General features: G+C 48.2%; 1 protein-coding gene across 1 annotated transcript in view; it reads left to right on the forward strand.

Moving 5' to 3' along the window:
- FBXL5 (F-box and leucine rich repeat protein 5) overlaps window positions 1-18,401 on the forward strand; it is a 79,759-nt gene extending 61,358 nt beyond the window's left edge. The window contains exons 10-11 of the mRNA XM_082265288.1: window positions 11,959-12,107; window positions 18,139-18,401. Of these exons, the coding sequence (XP_082121414.1) occupies window positions 11,959-12,107; window positions 18,139-18,215 (226 nt within the window). The 3' untranslated portion in view covers window positions 18,216-18,401. The remainder of the gene's footprint in view (window positions 1-11,958; window positions 12,108-18,138) is intronic.
- Window positions 18,402-19,194: the final 793 nt, after the last annotated feature.

Here is a 19,194-nt window from a genome sequence, read left to right on the forward strand (position 1 = left end):
TGTTGAGAGACAGAGGCCTCTCTGATTCTGTGATTCCTACCTTGAGAGCTAGGAAGGCTACTTCCAGGAAGATTTATCATCGTACTTGGAAGATGTATATTGCCTGGTGTGAGTCACAAAAGTTGCATCCTTTGCTCGTTTTCGGTGTAGAGGGTCTTAGCCTTCTTACAGAAGGGAGTTTAGCAACGCTTTGCTTTAGGTAGGATTAAAGGTCAGGTTTCGGCCTTGGCCATTTACTTTCAACGTCCCCTGGTGTCTAATTCCTTGATCCACACCTTTATTCAAGGGGTGCGTCATCTGGCTCCGCCGAGGAGATCCCCTTTGCTTCTGTGGGATCTGAATTAGGTGTTGTCCGTTCAACGGCCCCCCTTTGAAAATATTAGGGAGATATCTCTGCCTTTGGTCTCAGAAGGTTGCCTTTTTGGTGGCTATCACTTCTGCTCGCAGAGTGTCGTTAGCCCAAGGAATTTGCTTTGCCTTCGCTGGATGTGGTTCGAGCGATCAGGGTTTACCTGTCAGCCATGGAGTCTTTTTGGACATCTGATTCCTTGTTTGTCCTTCCTGGGGGATCTCGTAAGGGTTCGGCTGCGTCTGCCTGATCCATTTTGATATGGTCGCAGCAGACAATTGTTCAGGCCTATTCGTTAAGGGATCAGGTTCCTCCTTTCCCTGTGAGCACATTCTACTAGAGCGCTGAGTGCCTTTTGGGCTTTTCGCCATCAGGCTTCTGTTGCTCAGTTGTGTAAAGCGGCGACTTGGTAGTCTGTGCACACTTTTACCAAATTCTACCAGGTTGATTTGTTTGCATCCTTGGGTGCTTCCTTTGGCCGCAAGGTTTTGCAGGCTGCTGTTTGACAAAGAGACTTGGTTTTCTCTTTTATGGGAGTGAATTTTTTGTTAAGGGGTAAGCTCCAGTTGGTTTGGGTTGAGCTTCTTTTGTCGCCCAGTTGGCTACGTTTTTTAGCCTTGGATGTACCTAACAGTTGCGTTTTCCCACCCCTCATGCCTACACTGCTTTGGGACGTCCCAATAGTGAAGAAGCATTGAGAGCTAATGTTTCAGAATGACTGTACAGTGATTTCAAATATGGCCAATCTTTCCACCAGTTTTGGGTGTAAATTCATTTATTGGAATTTCACAGCCAACCCCATTAAGTCAGGGTGTGACTATTAACCACTTGACCTCCGGACGGTCTCCCCCTTCATGACCAGGCCATTTTTTGCGATACAGCACTGCGTTACTTTAACGGACGTTGTGCAATGCTGTACCCAAATATAATGTCCTTTTTTTCCCCCCACAAATATAGAATCATTTTGGTGGTATTTGATCACCTGCGTTTTTATTTTTTGCAGTTCTTCAGACCATTGGGTATTATACGGTCACGCCTTCAGGAATAGGACTAGGCGGAAACCTTTTTGGTTACGCCCCTGGCGCAGTCCCAGAGGGTATACCATCACTTCCTGCTGTAGGACTTTCAGTTTTTTTCTGCCTAGTTCTGGAGTAAGGACCTAGCTCTCTCTGCTGGGATCTGCGGACCTGCTATTTTTGTCTATTTAAATGTAGTTTTTTTTACTTTATTTTTGTTCCTGTGTGAACTACAATCAACAGCCGGACTGGGCTACGCACTGGATATTCTAGATCCTTACAGTCTTCCCATTCTGGCCTGTGAGCGCGACCCAACTACAATGTTTGCTGCGACATAGCCCCACTGGACGGGGGCTGACCGCAAAGTGAAACCCCGTCACAAGGTCGCATAACCCTGGTCAAGACCAGAGGCACAGTGTACCTCAGGCCGCAGTACCCCCATTCCAAGATGGTGCAGTGAACTGCTGGGAGTGGCGCCCACCTTGTGACTGGTATGGTGAGTAGTGTCCCCCCTCCGTTCCTGTGGAATTGTTGGGGTGGTCGCGGGCCTCCCTGTCTCCCCCCCACCCTTGTGCTCCCCCCTCCTTGCGGGGCTCCCCCTTAAATTTGGATTCACCCATCTGTCCCCTGCCCCCCGGCCCCTCTGTTGGGGCATGTGTGAAATTGGGTAGGGAGACTACATGGTGCTGGGCGGGAGGAGCGGTGGGTGATGCCGCTGTCGGTCCCTGTTGGGGGTGTTCGTACCTGGGTGCTGCTTTCTCTGGAAGGTTTGTGTTTTTTTTTTTTTTTTGCTGGTTCCAGTAGGTGGTCCATTCATGGGTCCTTGGTCAGCGTCCCCTTTGCGGGATCGCAGTCAGCTGCTTTCTCCTGATTGTTATGTTTTCCGGGTGAGCTTAGTATATAGCGTCCCCTGCCTGTTCTGTCTCATCAGATCCTGAATCTGATGCGGACAAGAGTGCATCCACGCACCCTGGGTGCTCCGATAGTCAGGATGATTCCTCGGCTCCTCTAGCCGTGCATGAAAAGGCGCTGGTGGATGCACTGATTGTGTCAGTGCATGAAACTTTAATACTGTCGGATGTGGCTGATGCTGCTCTTGAGGTGCCAGTCCTTTTTGGCACCCACAGGCCCTACAAAGCGGTGAGGGTGTCTCCCCCCCCCCCCCTTTCCCGCTTACTTTGACAACATTGTCACAAAACAGTGGGGTTGTCCAAATGCACTCTTGTGGTCCCTAAGCGTTTTGCTATGCGGTATCCTTATGAGGGTTTCCCGGTTAAATAGAGCTACCTTAATTCGGGTTGAAGAGTCCCCGGCCTTTAAAGATCCGGCTGATAGGAGGACGGAGGCTCTGGCACGCCATATGTTCACTGTGGCTGGTTCAGCACTTGTGGCCGGTATTTACTATTGCATTAACTATTGCAAGCTCTGACAGAGTGGGCTAAACTTTTACGCCAGGAACTGGAGGGAAAACCGCTTTCCCCTGCCTTTCCGGAGCTGGTGAATAATTTGGACCAGGGGCTACAGTTTAACTGTGATGCCTCTTTGGGATGCAGCTCCTTTATATTCTAGGCTGTCTGTATCCGCAGTGGTCCTTCAGCATATTATCTGGCTAAAATGTTGGTCTGCGAACCAGACTTCTAAGAAGGCCTTATCGGATCTCTCCCCTAAGGGATCACCTGTTTGGATCTTCCTTGGAGGACATCATTGAGGGTCTCACAGGGTCTCTACTGCAGGCTACCAAGGGCAAGGAACGTAGACGTGGGCCATTCTTCTCGGCTCATTAGAGGCCTTTTCGTCCCTTGGGGTCTGTCATTCGGTCCGGCTACAAGATCGGGTTTCGGTCTTCTACGTAAAGGTTCTTCTCTTACAACATGCACTTGTCCCCAAATCGTTTACTGGGTCTCTTTGGGGTATTACATGACTTGTTACTTCAAGGTGTGGTTGTCCTGGTTCCAACTTTGGAACGTTTTCAGGGGCTTTACTCAACCCTCTTTACAGTTCCCAGGAAGGAAGGCAAGGTACGTCCACTTTTGGATCTCAAGGCACTAAACTATTTTGTGCGGGTACAGAAGTTCCGAATGGAGTCCATTCGCATGGTAGTGGCGTCCCTACTTTGGGGATTTTCTCGCTTCTATCGTCATCAAGGGCATCTACCTTCACATTCCAATGTGTGGCGAAAGGAGCATTATACGTTTTTTTGTGCAGTTACCCTTTGGTCTCGCCTCCGCTCCTCGGGTTTTCACAAAGTGTTGGCCCCGGTGCTAGCTTTATGTTAGCGGGGGAACTTCGACAGGGAAAATCCGACCCCCCCCCCCCCCCCCCCCCCCCCTGCCCTGGACGGCTGTCACCTGTATGCCAGCCTGTCCGGGTGGGGAGGCGTCCTCGGCACAGATTGTGCTCATGGAGTCTGAACTCTAGAAGAGTCCAGACTGCCGATCAATGTATTGGAACTCCGAGCGATCAGACTTTGTCTGGATCTTTGGACAATTCATCTTCAGGGATGTCCGGTACGAATTCAATGGGATCGTGCCACGGCCGTGGCCTGTGTCAATCACTAAGGGGGCATAAGAAGTGTCCTCGTGGCTCGGGAAGTAGCCAGTGTTCTAAAGTGGGCAGAAAGATTAGTTCCAGCCCTTTCTGCTGTGCACATTCCAGGGGTTGAAAATTGGCAAGCGGATTACCTCAGTCGACAGGCATTGGACCAGGGAGAATGGTCACTTCATCTGGAGGTGTTTCATTAGTTGTGTCTCCGGTGGGGTACTCCTGAGGTGGACCTGCTGTCCCCTCGTCTCAACAGAAAGGTACAGAGATTTGTGGCACGGTCTCGGATCCTCTGGCAGATGCCACAGACCCATTAGTGGCTTCTTGGAGTCAGTATCGTCTGATTAACTACTCTCCCCCCCCCCCCCCCCCAAACGTCTGCCAAGACTCCTGAGCAGGATCGAGGCAGAAGGGATTCCTGTTATTCTAGTTGCTCCAGACTGGCCTTGCCGATCTTAGTATGCTGATCTGGTACAGCTGGTCGCCGATGCTCCTTGGAGACTTCCTCACAGGGAAGATCTGCTGTCCCAGGGGCCAATCTTCCATCTTGCTTTACTGTCGCTGGCTTTAACAGCTTGGCTGTTAAAAGCAAGGTTCTGAAGGATAGAGGTTTGTCTGAATCAGTGATTCCTAGGCTGTGAAAGCGTCTGCATTGCCAACGTGGAACCTCAATTTGGTGTTGTCAGTTCTCCAGAAACCTCCCTTCCAAAATTTTCAGGAGGTTCCCCTGCTTACGTTGTCCCAGAAGGTGGGTTTTTTTGGTGGCTATTTCTTCTGCGAGCAGGGTGTCGGAGCTGGCAGCGTTGTCGTTCACCTTACCTGGTGGTTCATGTAGATAAGGTGGTTCTTCATCCCTTTCCTTCCAAAGGTCGTCTCTGATTTCCATTTGAAGGGCAACATTGTGTTGCCTTTCCTATGTTTTAGGCCTAAACATCCGAAGGAATTTGCCCTGCATTCCCTGGCAATGTGGTCTGGGCAATCAAGGTGTATCAGGCAGCTATGGAGTCTCTTAGGAAGTCGGACTCACTATTTGTCCTCGCGGATGGGCCTCAAAGGGTTGGCCGCTTCTGCTACGACCATTTCCAGATGGCTCAGACAGACGGTGATTCAGGCTTATTCATTTAGGGGTCAGGTTCCTCCTTTCCCTGTAAGGCGTGCTCTACTTGGGCGCTTAGTGCCTCCTGGGCCTTCCGTCATCAGGCGTCAGTGATGCAGGTTTGCAAGGTGGCCATCTGGTCGTCTGTGCACACTTTCACAGTTTTATAAAGTGGATGTGTTGGCATCTGCGGATGCTTCTTTTGGCCGCAAGGTTTTGCAGGCTGCTGTTTAGAGGTCCTTAACCCTGTTCTCAAGCCTGTTCACATTTCCCAGGAAGGAAGGCAAAGTGTGTCCAATTCTGGGCCTCAAGGTACTAAACTGCTTTGTGTGGGTACAGAAGTTCATAATGGAGTCCATTCAAATTGTGGTGGCATCCCTGCATCAGGGATTTCCTCACCTTTATCGATATCAAGGATGCATACCTTCACATTCCAATATGTGCCAGTCACCAGCGTTTTCTCCACTTTGCTGTGGGAGAGGAGCATTATCAGTTTGTGGCTTTACCCTTTGGTCTCGCCTCTGCTCCTCGGGTATTCACGAAAGTGTTAGCCCCGATGCTAGCCTTGCTACACCAACGGGGGATGGCAGTACTGGGCTACTTAGACACACTCCTTCTGCAAGCAGAGTATCCCTCTGCTCTGGTGAACAACCTAGAGATCACAATACGAACTTTGCGGGAGTTCGGATTCTGAACTTTCAGAAATCTGCCCTGGTTCCACCCATGAAGCTGGACTATCTGGGCCTGACTCTGGACTCGGCCTTAGCCAGAGTGCTCCTTCCTCTGGACAAATTCCAAAAATTGCAGGCTGCAATTCACCTCCTGCTGTCCAACAGATGGTCATCCCTCTGGACTTGCATTCGGGTGCTGTGCCAGATGTTGTCTTTCTTCGAGACGGTTCAGTTTGCACAGTTCCATACGAGGTTCCTGCAAAAGGAGATTCTGACCAAATGGGACAAGGCTCCCCAGTCTCTGGAAAAATCAGATCAGGCTGAGTTGGGGAACGGAGTTCTTGATATGGTGGCTTCGTTCTCCGGTGCTTCGGCTAGGAAAATCCTTCCTCCCCTTGTATTTGACAGTGGTCACCATGGAATGGATGCCAGCCTTTCCGGCTGGGAAGGTGTCCTCGGCAAGCATTCTGCTCAGGTGATCTTGAACTCCGAGCGGTCAGACTGTGTCTGGGTCATTGGATGGATTGTCTTCAGGGTTGTCCATTGCGCATTTAATCGGACAAAGCCACGTCCGTGGCTTATGTCAATCGTCAAGGGGGCACAAGAAGTGTCCTGGCGGCTCTGGAGGTAGCTGACATTCTAAGGTGGGAAGAACGGTTTCGTTCCAGCCCTCTCCGCCCTACACATTCCCGGGGTGAAAAATTGGCAGTCGGATTATCTCAGTCGGCAGGCATTGGACCAAAGGAAGTAGTCCCTTCATCCGAAGGTGTTTATCAGCTGTGTCTGAGGTGGATCTGTTGTCTCGGCTCAACAGAGGCGATGCAGAGGTTTGTAGCTCGGTCATTGGGTTCCTCTGGCGGATGCCACAGAGGTGCTGGTGGCCCTGTGGGGTCAGGATCGGCTGATTTACGCCTTCCCTCCTCAAAAGCTTCTGCCAAGACTTCTACCCAGGATCAAACCAGAAGGGATTCTGGTCATTTTAGTGGCTCCAGACTGGCCTCGCCGGGCTTAAAGTAGGCTCCAGTTGTTTTTTGAGCCCCTGTTGCCTGGTTGGCTAATGTTTAGCCTTGGGATTTTTTTGTTTGTTCCCACCCCTCATGTTTACATGTTTAACACTGCTTTGGGAGGTTCCAATGGTTAGGAATACCAGGAGCTGCAACCATCAATGAACAAAAGAGAAAATGGGATTTTTTACTTACGGTAAAATCCATTTTTTTTTTTTATATTCATTGACGGACACAGCACCCACCCCTCTGTGGAGTTTTTATTCTCCTGACACTGCTTCTAACAAAACGAAGTGGCTAAAGCAGAGAGAGGGAGTACACCCCCTGGAACTGGCCATGGGTGTAGCCAGAATTATTTTCTGCCTAGTGCCCTATTCCTGTAGGGGGCAGTATAACCCAATGGTTAATTGACACAGCTCCTGATATTCATAACCTCTGAGAAATTGATTTTACGCTGTCAAAAATCCCATTTCTCTATCGTTCATTGACAGACGCAGTTCTCTCTGATTCATATCAGTAGGGGTTATACTGTCCCCTACAGGAGTAGGACACTAGGCAGGAAAAAGTTCTGGCTATGCCTGTGGGCAGTCCCGGAGGGTACACCCTCTCTCTTCCTGCAGAGGATGTCAGTTTTAATCTGCCTAGTCAGGAGTAAGGACCTAGTTCCTTGCTGGGATCTCTGGTCCTGGCATATAAAGTATTTTTTTAGCTAGCCTTTTTTTCTCCGGGAACTTTTTTCCCTGTGAGATCTTCAAGCAATTATGCCGTGCTGGGCGACAGACTGGACCCCCATATCCAGTGGTCACCCCAGTCTGGCCAGCGAGCACGTGCAGGCCTTAGCTCCGCACTGGGTCGGCCGCGACAGTCCCACTGGACGGGGACTGGCCCCGCGAGTTAAACGTCTCGCCAGGACGCACACGACAGGGTCTAGGCTGTCGCAGCGTTCCTATTTGGCCGACAGCCTCCCTACTCCGGTGGCATGGGGTCCTGTCAAGAGATGGCGCCCGCCTGTGTTCCCGGTATGGTGAGTAGCTGAATGGGACTACCGTTGTTCTGGTGGAGGAATCCCCGTCCTTTAAGGACTTGGGGGGGATAGGATGGCACGGGCTGTGGCCTGCGCTCTGTGCTCCCTGGCGTAGGTTAGGTGCACTGGGAACAGTGTTCATGTTTGCCCTTGCCACGCAGACTCTGCCTGATGGGCGGAGTCCCAACACCGCAATTTGGTGTGGGCATGCCCCTCTTGCTCTGGGGGAGCTGTTGGACCAGCTGGCGCAGGGGCTGCATTTTGTTTGCGATGCTGCGCTGGTCGAGGCTCCCTTGTATAACACCTTGTTGTTTTCGGCGGTGGTTGACCGAAGTCTACTTGACCGGAGTGTTGGTCTGCGGATCAAACTTCTAAGAAGGTCTTAATGGATCTCCCTTTTCCGGGGGATCGCCTGTTTGGCGCTGCCTTGGATGACACAGGCTGTCAGGGGTGAGGGCCTTCGTCGCAGTCGGGGTTCCTCCCTTTTGGCTCGCAAACAGTTTCTTCGCCCCTCGGGGACAGTCGATGTGGCGAAGTCCTTCCAGACTTCCCCGTGGGTTCCAGATGAACCTGGTCTGGCGTACATGGGTTTGGTTTTTTCCAGATCTGCTGACAAAGCTTATGTGGCCTGAAGGTGCTTCCTCTCCCATCTAGGTGGTTGAGGACCTGCGGCTGGCCTGGATCCCAGGCTGACTGGGTTCAGGAGGTCATGTGGTCCAGTTACAAGATCGAGTTTTGATTCGGTTATTTCCGGTAAGGTTTTTTCCCTTCCAATGTGTGGCTGTCTCCGGATCGCTTACAGGCGCTCTGTGGGGCAGTTCAGGCTCTGGTTCAACAAGCTGGACCTGCTGGTCTTTTGTTGGTTCTGTGCAGATCACAAATTCAAGTTTTTGTATTGGTTCGCACGGTGGTGGCTTCTCTACATAAGGGGGATTCCTGGCCTCCATAGACATCAAGCTGCCTACCTTCACGTCCCGTTATGTTCTGGACAGCTACGGGTTCTCCGTTTTTTGAAGTGGGGAAGGATCTCTTGGTTTGTGGCGTTACCCTTTGGTCTCGCTTATGCTGCTAGGGTCTTCACGGCGGTGTTGGCTCCGGTCCTGGCGCTGTTGTGGCAGCGGGCGTATCGGCCCTGGTTTCCTGGCCGCTCTGCTTCTCCGTGTGGAGTCCCCTACGGTGCTGACAACGAAGTTGGTTGTTACCGTGGGAACTCTGGTGGAGTTCAGGTGGGTTCTGAACCTTCAGAAATCATCCCTGGTCCTTTCCATGAGACTGGATTTTCTGAGTCTGACTTTGGACTTCGGTCAGGGGGTTTCTCCCTCCGGGGTCAAAACTCTTGGCACTTTAGACTGCGGTCAACTGTTGCTGTTCCGCACATGGTCTTCTCATGGACCTGCATGCGAGTTCTGGGACTGATGGTGTTAATTTTTCAAGACGGTCCCTTTCGCTCAATCCCTCTGGGGATCCCCCAGGAGGCACTCCTTCTCGAAGGCGACTGGAATCCAAACTCTCTGGACTTAGGGATCCGGCTGGGCCGGGTGCCCGCGGAGTCTTGCTCTGGAATCCTTCCTCCCTGTCTACTGGACATTTGTCACCACGGATGCAAGCTTGTCCGAGTGGGGAGGAGTCCTCGGCAGGTTTTCTGCTTCGGGAGTATGGTCCCTGGAGGATCCAGGTTACCGCTTATTGTCCTGGGGCTGAGAGCATTCCAGCTTTGACTAGTTCACTGGATCGGGCACCTGCAGCTGTTCGGTGCACTTCCAATTGACTACGCCACGACCGTGGCTTGTGTCATTCACCATGGGGGCACCATAAGTGTCCTTGCTGCCTTGGAAGTGATGTTTCTTCGTTGGGCAGAGCGCCTTGTTCCGGCTTTATCCGCTGTTCCCTTTCCAGGGAGGACACAACACAATTGGTAGGTGGTTTGCCTCAGTCGACTGGCCCTGGATGTAGGGCAATGGTTCCTTCATCCGGAGTCGTTCCAGCTGTTGTGCCTTCGTTTGTGGGCACTCTGGACGTGGGCCTGTTGGCATCGCATCTTCAGGATAGTGCAGAGGTTGTGGCCCGCTCCCGGGACATTCTGGCGGGTGCAATGGTGGCCTCATGGGTTCTGTCATGGTCAAGAACATTCGCTTGGTTCAACATGTTCAATGCTGAGATGTTTGGCGTGGTCACCTGTGCAAGGCTGACGCCGGCGTGGTCGTTCGAGAGTGCTCACGGATGGGCCGAGGTCACTGTCAGCTGCTGTCTTCCTTTCCTCCTCTCCTGTTGCTGCCAAGAATCCTTTGCAGGATCGGGGCAGCAGGATTTCGGTCATTCTCGTGGCTCTGGACTTGCCTCGCTGAGCTTGGTACGCCGACCTGGTCAGGCTTGCCGCTGACGCTCTTTGGGTTTTCTTCTTTCCGGGGCCGATCTCCTGTCCGGCTTTACCTTCAACGGCTTGCGGGCTTGGTTGTAAGCCAGGTGTCACAGGAGGGTGGGTTGTCTGCTTCGGTGATTCCCACCCTGCGTAAAGCGTGGGAAGAGTCTTCTTCTATGATGATTTTTTTCATCAAATGAGAAAGTCGCGTGGTGTGAGTCTTCTTGGGCTCCCCCTCGCTCTTGCTCAGTGGCCGGATCTTGGCTTCCTTCAACGGGGGGATTAATCAAAAGTTGGCCTTGAGTACTGTCAAGGGTCAGGTTTCGGGTTTGATAATTTTTATTCCACAGGCTGTTGGATGCCCGTTCCCTGGTGCGTAACTTTTTCCAGGGGGTGCGACACTTGGTTCTTCCGGTGCGACCTCCGTCGCCAACTGGGGACCTTGGTTGGTGCAGTTTGTTCTTCCAGACCCTCCTTTGCGAGTATCATGGGTATCCCCTGCTTACCTTATTGTAGAAGGTGGCCTTGGTTGCTGTCACTCTGCACAGGGGGTGTCAGCACTGGCGACATTGTCCTGTCATTCTCCCTATCTGTTGGTTCATGGGGCCAGGTGGTACTTCGTCCGGTTCCGTCCTTCCCTCCGAAGATGGTTTCTAGTGTTCACTTGCATGGGGCCATTGTGTTGCCATCTTGTGTCCTGAGCCCCCTCATCCTACAGAATGTGCGCTGCATACCCTGGATGGAGTTCGGCACTCGAGGGGTACTTGGTGGCTACTAAGTCTTCCCGTAGTCAGGTTTGCTCTCTGTGCTCACGGATGGCCCAAGGACCGGGCTGCCTGTGTCTGCTGCGACTATTTCCAGGTGAATCGGACAGTCCATGGTGCAGGCTTCTTCATTTATGTGTCAGGTCCTACCTTTCCCTCTTTCGGCGCTTTATACTTGGGTGCCTAGTGCTTCCTGGGCTTTTTGCCATATAGGCATCTGTGCTTCAGGTTGTAAGATGACTACCTGGTCGTTTGTTCACACCTTTGCTATGTTTTATGATGTGGATGTGCTGGCATCTGCAGATGCCTCTTTTCGGCCGCAAGGTTTTTTGCTGGCTGCTGTTTGGAGGGCTTTTGGCCTTCCTTTAGGGTGTTTACAGTTTGTTTGCAGGTGGGCCTCATCTTTTGTTCTGATGAGACCTATTTTGCCTGGTTGCCTTGGGGACTTGTTCTTTTCTGCTGTTCCCACCCCTCATTTTATGGCACTGCTTTGGGACCTCCCTACTGATATGAATGAGAGAGAACTGCGTCCGTCAATGAATGATGGAGAAAACTGGATTTTTGACTTACCGTAAAATCCTTTTCTCTTAATTTCATTGACGGACGCAGTACCCGCCCCTCTATTTTGAGTTGGGTTGGTGTTACTTTCTGACACTGCTTTGATACAAAACTGATATCCTATGCAGGGAGAGGGTGTACCCTCCGGGACTGCCCATAGGCGTAGCCAGAACTTTTTCCTGCCTAGTGTCCTACTCCTGTAGGGGGCAGTATAACCCTACTGATATGAATCAGAGAGAACTGCTTCCGTCAATGAACTTGAGAAAAGGATTTTACGGTAAGTCAAAAATCCAGTTTTTGTCTGGGATTGCGCTTTGAGACATTTTATAAATTAGTGCATCTGACTTGCCTTTTTTTTTTTTTTTTTTTTAAGCTAGTTGAAGATGGGAGAAACCGCAATTGTAACCATAACATTTGTCTGGTTATCCACTGTCCCTTTAAATGATCCCTTGTTTAAAATTCAGGTCTACGTTTGCATTCTGCTCATAATATTTTGCAATCAGGTCAGTAGGAAAAAATAATGGTGTCATCGGGGAAATGTCATCACTAATTTAGGGCTTTTGTTTACTGTTGCAGGGCGTTGACTTTTGGTGGAGGATTACCTTACCTGGAACATCTAAACCTTTCTGGATGTCTCATTGTGACTGCGTCAGGCTTACAGGATCTTGTGTCAGCATGTCCCTCTCTTAATGATGAGCACTTCTACTACTGCGACAACATTAATGGTAATGTGTGTGTTCTACTCAATTTGAAAGCCTGCTCATGATATATAAGGTGCTCACAGTGACTCTCACTGAGAAGAGGGTCAGAGGCATTCTGACCCTGTATTGGCTTGAATGGTATACTTGTTTTGGTTGAGCTATAGCTTGACTGAAAGCCTTTGCTGTTCTTGCCATATTTTTTAGTATAAGTATAGTATAGGGCCTGTCTGGTGGGATCCAAAAATGATTCCAGTGTGTAACGCTAGAACCATTAAAGTGGTTCTGAAGATTTTTTTTTTTTTTGTTTTTTTACCTTTGTGCATTCTATGCATGAAGGTAAAATAACTGTGTGCAGTTCAGCCCACTGCTGTCAATCACAGCCAGTAAGGAGGGAGTGGGGGTGGTGCTGAGCCCCGATCTGTATGTCAGTAGACTCAGATCAGGGCTCGGGAGTGAGCATACACGAGTGCCCCCATTTCAAGCGGATTGCTATGGGGGCACTTTTCAGGGGGTAAAAGCCCAGAGCACTGGCGAGGGACCCAAAGAAAAGGACTATCTGGGCTGCTCTTTGCAAAACTACTGCAGAGAGCGGCTAAGTATGACATGTTTGGTATTGTTTTAATTTTTTGTTTTTAGTATCACTTTAATGGTTTGCAAATTATAGTTATGCAGCAGAACTAAAGAAATTGCCAGTGTTTCTAGAATGTAAATCCTGGGTTTGTTTGAATTTGTGAAGCAACTAATAGATGACCTGTGAGGATAGAAATGCAGGATCTGCCTTTTTGTCAATCATCCTACAGGCTTCCTTTAGGTCAGCGATGCACTAGGTAGTGGAGCCAGGTTTGGCTTGACTGATCTAGAACCAGATCAGCACTGTCAGCTCCCATATTTCTGTCCTCCCAGGTACTCTTCTACAGCTAATCCTTAGACGTAACAGAAGCTTCACATCTAGATTCATCCTGGATTTGGGGAGTCACTGAGCCTTCTAACACAGAAACCTATGTGTACATGTGCCCAGGTTGGCATGGTAGTGATCTTATATGCATGCTTTCCTAATAAAATGGCCAGTTATAAACAGACAGAGAGGTAAGTTTTCCAATTTCATAGACACTGTGCAGGTAAGCAGATCCTGCCCTATCCAGGAGGAGATTCCCTACTTCATCTGCCTGAACATGTGGTAAATTGGAATACTTTGGCTAAAAAGTATCCTGCTGGATATTGAAGAAACAGGGTGGGCAATCTGGTTGTACAGTGTTGACGTATGTCCGTGCATGTTGTCATTGTATGGCTTCATCCATTGCCCCTTTTGATATTGTAGTTCAGCTCTTAAGCAAAGTATTGAGGTTGAAATGATTGGGTGTAAATGTGAACTGTCTACCAGTGCTCTGATCTAGTGACTGGTAGGGTACTCATGGAAATATCAAACCTCAGTATGTAGGGGTATTCTGGTGGCTTCTACGGATGTTATATTGGATGCCTATTGAACCAGTGAGTGTAGCTGTAAAAATCTCTGTCCGCAAGTCACTTAGCCTTGTGTTCCTGGTGAAAATAAGGGTCCTTGACCATAAACTAAATCCGAGTATCACTTACTCTATCCTACCGGATACCTTAATTTTATTTATTTTTTTTCACTCAAGCTTTAGTCCTAAACTGAACCTTTAATGCGGCACTAATATTTACCACTCATTATAGCACTTAACCTATCTTTTTAAAAGAATCCTTTCTTGACTGGAATATGAGAGCTGCCATCGCAAACTTTTTTTGCTTCACTACTTGGTGAATCTGTGACCTAAAACAAGCATCTATAATATTAGGTGTTGAAGAGCCCGCTCTGACTGTTGACTTTTGTCCAAAGCAGTGCATTGTGGCAAGTGGGGAAAGTTTGTGCCCCATACACACAAGTGTCATGTTTTTCTCATTATGGCATATCAGTAACAGACAGAAATGTTTGAGGCCTGCTTCATGCTTTAACAATGCGCCCCTGAACTTGCGTTATGGCAGCCTATTCATTTTTAATGAGCTACCAATGCATATTCGAAATATATCCAAAACTGCACGGGGCCCTTTTTTGGTAATTCAGAGCAGTACACAGTTGTCAGTGGAATGTGTTGGTCTGTCATTCAGATACAATGGCACAACTCTGCAATACATTCACACTTAAATTATATGGTTGCAGCATCTGTCCCCTGTTGGCTCTAAGCCCGAGAACTGAGCGATATGGTTGCCGCATCTGTCCCCTGTTGGCTCTAAGCCCGAGAACTGAGCGATCACATGACCACTGATTGGTCCGTTTTTGAGTCCTGTCTGTCACCGCTCTGCCCCCTCAGCGCTTAATGGACCACTGGGCAGGAGAAAGGGTGGGAGAGGTTGCAGGCTCCCAGCAGTGCACTCAGAGGCTGAGCCAGCTGCCTATCGGGCATCTAGGTTGATCCCAACATTGTCGGGCTGCATCCAGAGTCTGGAGCGGCTCAGTGATGTCAGCTGACTTTGGGCTTTAGCTTGCTGTCAGCTGATTTTGGGTTTCAGAAGTGCACTTCTGTGACCCTAAAGAGAAGTCTGGCCAAAAAAAAAAAATCTTTAGCCATATTTCTCTTTTTTAAGGCCATACCTGAACAGAAATTCAGCTGGTTCAGCAAGGACTGGCTGAATTTTGATCTACTTCTGTACAACCACCCTGTTGGATTGTCCTTGCTCGATCAGCTCTGCAGGCTACATCCTGTAACCCTGATCAGTGTATTCTAAAAACAGGAAAGGCGTCTCACTGTCAAAATACAAAAGCTCACCAGGGAGGATTACCCCATCCACATCGAGTGTGGGGTAATCAAGTCAGTTTTTTTTTTTTTTACTTTTTTTTTATTCAACCTGCTTGTCAAACGGGAAAAAAAATGGACTCGTCTATGGGCTGCTTCACACATGCATGGTGTGTTACGCTTTGCGGTAAGTCATAACTGTAAAGTTGGCTCAAGGAAGGTAAAGCATGCATTTATATAGATGAGAATGATATAGCCTGTACTGTCCACAGACTCCTGGGATATGAGCGTCGTATATCTCAGAAGTCTTCAGGCAACTCCAAGAGCGCTGGATACACTGTGCATGCAAACCCAGAACTCTAGGCAAAAGTTTGATTGTTTGCATATTGCCAATACTATGACAATGTGAAAACAAAACCATTTCCCAGCTAAAGCACTTTGTGCAGCAGAACAGGAAGGGAACGGTGGGATAATCTTTTGCCATATTGAAAATGGCAGTGAGCCAAAGATAAGGCACGATTTACACCGTATTTAAAGGTAAATATAAGTTTTTAAAATATTACATATAGTTAACGTTATATGTGTAAAGTTTCTTATTTTTTTTTTTAAATAGTTTTAGTTCTACATCGTAGATGACCATTAGGAGGCTACATTACACTTGTGGTGTATTTTAATGCAATACTCAACATTTGTAGAGTAAGTTCATCTACATGAGCTTTATTTTACCTTGCAGCCCTAGGTAAACTAGAGCTGCAGGAAGGATCTTAACCGAGGTGAGATAATCCCGGATTTCTCACAACCTTACAATTTAAAAAGCACACATTTTTATTTCCATGTCTTAACAAGACAGGAAGTGGTATAAACTATCCCCAATGGGCCCCTGGGGACCCAGGACACTCTAATTTGTCATTTTTATTACAGCTAAATGATTTTATTTCTATGCTACCTCACTGTTGGGAAATCACGTGATTGCTAGACTTGGTATGCTCAGCTTGTGTGTACAAGGAATCATTTATCCAGGTAGTTTTAACTTTGCAGACATGTCCAAGCAGGATTACAGTGAATGCAGAAGGATAAAGTTTCCTAATTTTTACTAGGTCATCCCAATAATGCCATTTATTAAATATTTCCGTTAGGATGTGGCAGAAAGGCAAATATTTATCTGAGCACTTCTTCTCTCAGATAAGGACCTTTAGGACAGTTAGTCATTCCCCTTTTGTGAATAAGCAGAAGGAGGTTAAGGCTAACCATTCACCTTACAATCTGACCATACAAATTCTGTACGATCAACTTTGGATATGCCAAAACTATGTAATATGAGGATCTATCTAAACTATCCCACCAGGCATGCCCTTGCACTAAATGCTGTTTGGTAGATCTAAAGGGGATTGTACAATCAGATTGTAACATGTGCAGTGAACCCAAAGGGGTAACCTATTGGAATATAAAGAAGCTGTCATTGTTGACTTGGTTTTATAAACATGCAAGTTCCAGGACTGTCCTAATTCTAGCTTTAGTAACTAGCATTTTATCAACAGCTAGAAAAGTATGCAAGCAGTGAAGTTTTAACCTTTTCAACATGTTTGTTACAGGTCAGTGATTTACTAAGTAGTGAAGTCACAGATCAGGATGACAGTTCTGAGCAAACTGCAATGGCCGCTTTCCTTATGTCTTCTTAGGACCCCTAAGGGTCAGCTCACCGAATACTGATCATATGTTTGCATTGTTTCCAGCAAGTTTATCAAATGCTAGCTTTTTAGGCTGTTTTCACACTGATTTGGTGGGGTTGACCGTAGCGTAGGAGCAGTGCGTTGTACCTGTGTGTTAGCTGTGCTTTACCATAGAGTTCTATTGTGTCCTAGCTGCGCTTTACCATAGAGTTCTATTGTGTCCTGCTTATTTTGTGTCCTGCTTATTTGGTGCACTTTCTAAAAGTTAGATCTTTCAAAATGCACACTCACAGTGGGACAGAATATGGCACAGCTAACCAGCTCCACACACGTGGGTAAGCTGCACTGCACTAGTACTGCGATTTTTCTGGTCTTCTCCATTCTTCGTTCCATCCAACATAAGGCTAGATGATCGTATTGTGCTCCTCATGATCTAGATCAGTGGTCTCCGAGCTGTGACCTGGCTGTCGGAAGCAGCCCTTTGCTTTCCATTATTCGGCCCTTGGGGCACTAACCGACACCGATTGGGCACTGTCCCTCCCACTGACACCAACGATTGGGCACTGTCCCTCCCACTGACACCAACGATTGGGCACTGTCCCTCCCACTGACACCAACGATTGGGCACTGTCCCTCCCACTGACACCAACGATTGGGCACTGTCCCTCCCACTGACACCAACGATTGGGCACTTGTCCCTCCCACTGACACCAACGATTGGGCACTTGTCCCTCCCACTGACACCAACGATTGGGCACTTGTCCCTCCCACTGACACCAACGATTGGGCACTTGTCCCTCCCACTGACACCAACGATTGGGCACTTGTCCCTCCCACTGACACCAACGATTGGGCACTTGTCCCTCCCACTGACACCAACGATTGGGCACTTGTCCCTCCCACTGACACCAACGATTGGGCACTTGTCCCTCCCACTGACACCAACGATTGGGCACTTGTCCCTCCCACTGACACCAACGATTGGGCACTTGTCCCTCCCACTGACACCAACGATTGGGCACTTGTCCCTCCCACTGACACCAACGATTGGGCACTTGTCCCTCCCACTGACACCAACGATTGGGCACTTGTCCCACCCACTGACACCAACGATTGGGCACTTGTCCCTCCCACTGACACCAACGATTGGGCACTGTCTCCTCCCACTGACACCAACGATTGGGCACTGTCTCCTCCCACTGACACCAACGATTGGGCACTGTCTCCTCCCACTGACACCAACGATTGGGCACTGTCTCCTCCCACTGACACCAACGATTGGGCACTGTCTCCTCCCACTTACTTTTTTCTTTTCTACACCCACTGGTCACAATATGGCCCCCAAAATGTCTAAAGAACAATAAACTTTCTTTGTTTAAAAAGTTTGGAGACTTGTGATCTGGATGGAAGATATGAGCAATTCAGTTGTGGTAGGAAGCTGGGAGGCGATTGAGTCCACCAGCGCCCACCCAAAATTGAAATGAGTGTACATTAAATGAATTATTGAGCTGGCCTCTGAATCGATCCTGCACAGCCTCTTTTAAAGTATATGCAATACTAAAACACTGATAGTGAGGTATACAATTCAAAGTGTATTTTCTATTTGTGTGTTCACCTGATTATGTTCTCGTGCAGGTCCCCATGCTGAAACCGCCAGTGGATGCCAGAACCTGCAGTGTGGTTTTCGGGCCTGCTGCCGATCTGGTGAATGACCTTTCCTACCTCCCCCACTCATCTGAGCAGCCATTCTTTCATGCACTTTACCCTTTCTAGCACACGTTGTGTGTTCAGGAGTCCTTCTGGAGTTTTTTCTTCTGAATTGCATTCATCATATAGTCTTTGAGCAAACTGTCAAGCGTAGTAACAGTTTTCGCTTAATAAAATCTTCATTCCCCAAACTGTTTTTGTTTCTTTCTTGGGCAGCTTTAAATTTATGCATGAAATATTGCAGTGACACAAGGCAACCTGAAATTTACATAACATCCTTTAGTAATTGGCTTCCTCTGAGAAACCTTTAAAGTGGGAGTAAGCTCCCTTGGTGGATTTTTACCTATAGGTAAAACTAGAATAAGGCTTACTTATAGGTACAGTAAATGTCTCCTAAGCATGCACCATTTAGAAGATATTTACTTGTGAAGCTGCCGGTGACGTCCCTGGTGCATGCGATCTGAAGCCTGAATCTGATAACCATGCTGTTCCTTCAGAGCCCGTGGCATGAACAGCAATTCCTCTATTCAAAGGCCCAGGGTCCACAAACCCGGAAGGAAAATCAGGTGAAGATGTAAGCCATCAGCAGTGACAGTGCATCATTGAAGGGCTTCGTTTTATGGTAAGATTCACATAATGAACTAGTTTGCAATGCATACTAGCACGTTCCAACATCGCTTTGCCGGAGAAAATTTTATTTTTTTTAAACTAAATTACTACTGCTTTAACTTGCTGTTTATTACAGAAGTGAATCACATGCCCTGAAATATTACATCCTGCTGTCTCGTGCATTGTGTATAGATCAGTGATGCAGGTAGACTAGAGTCACTAGCCCTGGGCTCATTTTAAAGTATTTATATATTATGAACAAACAGAAAAAGCATGTTAAAACAAACCACAACTGCAGTTGAAGACTTTATGGTGAGAATTATCTTCAAATTCACAACAGATTTTTTTATTTAATTTTTTTATTTTTCTATTACA

Source organism: Pelophylax lessonae (genome assembly GCF_965119305.1).
Source record: "Pelophylax lessonae genome assembly, chromosome: 1".
Lineage (NCBI taxonomy): Eukaryota > Metazoa > Chordata > Amphibia > Anura > Ranidae > Pelophylax > Pelophylax lessonae.